The sequence below is a fragment of the Anarrhichthys ocellatus genome, unplaced genomic scaffold (genome assembly GCF_004355925.1).
Source record: "Anarrhichthys ocellatus isolate YVR2014 unplaced genomic scaffold, GSC_Weel_1.0 scaffold6428, whole genome shotgun sequence".
NCBI classification, from domain to species: Eukaryota; Metazoa; Chordata; class Actinopteri; order Perciformes; family Anarhichadidae; genus Anarrhichthys; species Anarrhichthys ocellatus.
Window position 1 is genome coordinate 1 of NW_022286402.1, and position 2,898 is coordinate 2,898.

The window sequence follows — 2,898 nt, forward strand, 5'->3', positions numbered from 1 at the left end:
GACTCATTCATTGAGTGATTGATGGACTGACTCATTGAGTGAGTGATGGACTGACTCACTCATTGAGTGAGTGATGGACTCACTCACTCATTGAGTGAGTGATGGACTCACTCATTGATTGATGGACTCACTCATTGATTGATGGACTGACTTATTGATTGATGGACTGACTCACTGATTGATCCTCTCACTGAGTGATTGATGGAGTTATGTGTAAATAGATTGACCGATGGACTGACTATCTGATTGATTTATTGATGGACTGATCAGCTGACTGACTGATTGACATTTATGTTGACAGAAGTTTAACTGAACGATTGATTGATCAATAGACTGACGGTCTTACTGACTTAATGATTAATCCACAAAGTGATTGATAAACGTATTGATGGACTGATTGGTTGACTAACCGATCGATGCACCAGCTTAGTGACTGTTGGACTGATTAGTTGCCTTATTGATTAACAGATTGATGAACTGACGCACTAATCCTTCAATGGACAGATGTTCTGGACAGACTGACTGGTTGTTGATGAATTGATTGATTGCCTGCATGTGTTTTTCAGAACTCAGGTCTGATGAACCAGAAGAAGAAGCTGGAGGCGGACGTGTCTCTGCTGACGGGGGAGGTGGACGAGGCCATGCAGGAGAGTCGCAGTGCTGAGGAGAAAGCCAAGAAAGCCATCACTGATGTCAGTCCTGACCTCTGACCCCTGACCTCTGTCCACCACATAAATAACCCTGATTTATCTTGCGTTTTAAAGTTGTTACGTTTTCATTACCTCTAAACATGTTTTTCACCAGGCGGCTCTGATGGCAGAGGAGCTAAAGAAGGAGCAGGACAGCAGCAGTATGATGGAGAGAATGAAGAAGAATATGGTGTCCACAGTGAAAGGTACAAAAGACAAACACCAACTCTGTAATGACGGTTGACAACAGAGGTTGACCTGCCGGGCTGATGTTAACGTCGTGGTCGTCTCTCTCGCAGAGCTGCAGGTCAAACTGGACGAGACGGAGCAGATGACGCTGAAGGGAGGAAAGAAACAGCTTCATAAGCTGGAGACAAGAGTGAGTGTTGAAGCCAGCGTTGGCCCGCTAGTACTTGGAGCTGAGCAGACAGTAGTAACATGCTAACAACCCGTTTCTAAACAGGAACTGGTTCTAAATGAGTAAAAACCCGGAGTATCGATACTGTCCGGAGTTACCGGTTCTGCTCTCGGTACTTTAGAAGTTCCAGAGTGAGACGTCCTCGTCTCAAACCTCCTCTCACTGAACCTATTTTAAAGATTTCGAACTTCATGTGTTGCTGCTGAAGAAAAATGGAAAAATGTGTTTACATACAAGAATAATAAAGAAATGTTAATTATTTGTCTTTTTTTCTCACAAAGTAATGAAAAAGAACCGATAAGCAGTATCGATAGCATCCTAATGATACCCATCCCTGCTTCCTAAGAACCAAGCAGCAGCACGTAAACCTGAGTGGATGAAACAGGAGCGATGCTTTCTGTTCAGGTGAGGGAGATGCAGACGGAGCTGATGATGGAGCAGAAGAGGAGCGACGAGTATCTGAAAGGAGTCCGTCGCAACGAGAAGAGAGTGAAAGAGCTGACGTACCAGGTCGGATCACCTCCCATCACCCAGCTGCTGCTTATGTCCATACAGACGTTCTGTTGGTTCTATGCGTTTCTATTGGTTCTCTTTGTGTCCCTGCAGTCAGAGGAGGACAGGAAGACTCTGCTGAGGATGCAGGAGCTCATCGACAAGCTTCAGACCAAAGTCAAGAGCTACAAGAGACAAACAGAGAACGCTGTGAGTCTGATGAGTTCTTTCATTCAAACTGACATGATGAGGTCACAAATCAGAATTGAGTGTTGAAATAGTTTAATTAAATACATATTTTGTATAATAACAATGTGTGAAATGACAATGGGTTGTGTGTCTCTGGTAGTGAATGATCAGATGAATCTTTATAGAAAGTTTAAGTTCATTGATTCAATTTTACTGTCCTGGTTTAATCTGTTCACGACCTGCTCAGCAGACAGACTCAGTCAGAGACCAGCTGGTGAACAGATGGAGCATTCAGCAGCTAGACAGACAGATGTTTCCCTCAGGAGCTGGTGGAGACCAACCACAGAGCTAAAAGAGAGAGAATATACATGTTGCTATGTAAGAGAGATAAGCAACTGTTTGCTAGATCTACAAATCAACTGTAAAGTTGACAACATGTCAATGTTGTGTTCACAACTTGTTTCCGCTCTGCTGAACAATGAACGTGGTTATTGAAAGGTTTAATGCTGAATCGTCGCGGCCGTTGTTCCTCTTTGTGTCCACCAGGAGGAGCAGGTGAGCTGCAGCACGGTGCGCTTCAGGAAAGTCCAAAATGAGCTGGACGACGCCGAGGAGAGAGCCGACGTCGCCGAGACGACCGTTAACAAGCTGCGGATTCGAACCCGCGAGCAGACCAGCAAGGTCGCCATGGTGAGGCCCGCTCATGCGCTTATTGTTATTGTGTAGCCGTGCAGTGTTTCTGATCTTCTGTTTGTGTTTCAGCAGATCATCGAATGAATGAAGCTCTGCTGCCTCTTCAAACACCTTCAGTGTTTTTCTGCTGTTCGTGTGACGTTTCCAATATCTGATTGCCGTGTGTTTGAGTCTGACGTGGTTCTGTTGTGTAGTCCAGGATCATGGGGGGACACGTGAATCTGCATCTGCTGTACTGTAACCATGTCAATATGATTCTGTGTCTCCACTGTAAAGCATCGTCAACTGGTTTGTAGAGGAAGTGTCGAAGGAAGCCGGTATGAATAAGAGCTGGTGTACAGCAGAGCAGTATAGTAGTACTGAACGGTACAAGTGTGTAGTACTGAACGGTACAAGTGTGTAGTACTGAACGGTACA

The 2,898-nt window shown here is 44.9% G+C and overlaps 1 protein-coding gene across 1 annotated transcript; it reads left to right on the top strand.

The window, feature by feature from the left end:
* Positions 1 to 566: 566 nt before the first annotated feature.
* Positions 567 to 2,800, top strand: LOC116380216 (myosin-7-like; the record flags this gene model as incomplete). The annotated part of the gene is made up of 7 exons (XM_031842158.1): positions 567 to 692; positions 805 to 895; positions 989 to 1,068; positions 1,513 to 1,617; positions 1,714 to 1,809; positions 2,335 to 2,478; positions 2,554 to 2,800. Coding segments are annotated over 7 exons (654 nt in total), but the record flags the coding sequence as incomplete, so codon positions are not given.
* Between the last annotated feature and the right edge of the window lie 98 nt (positions 2,801 to 2,898).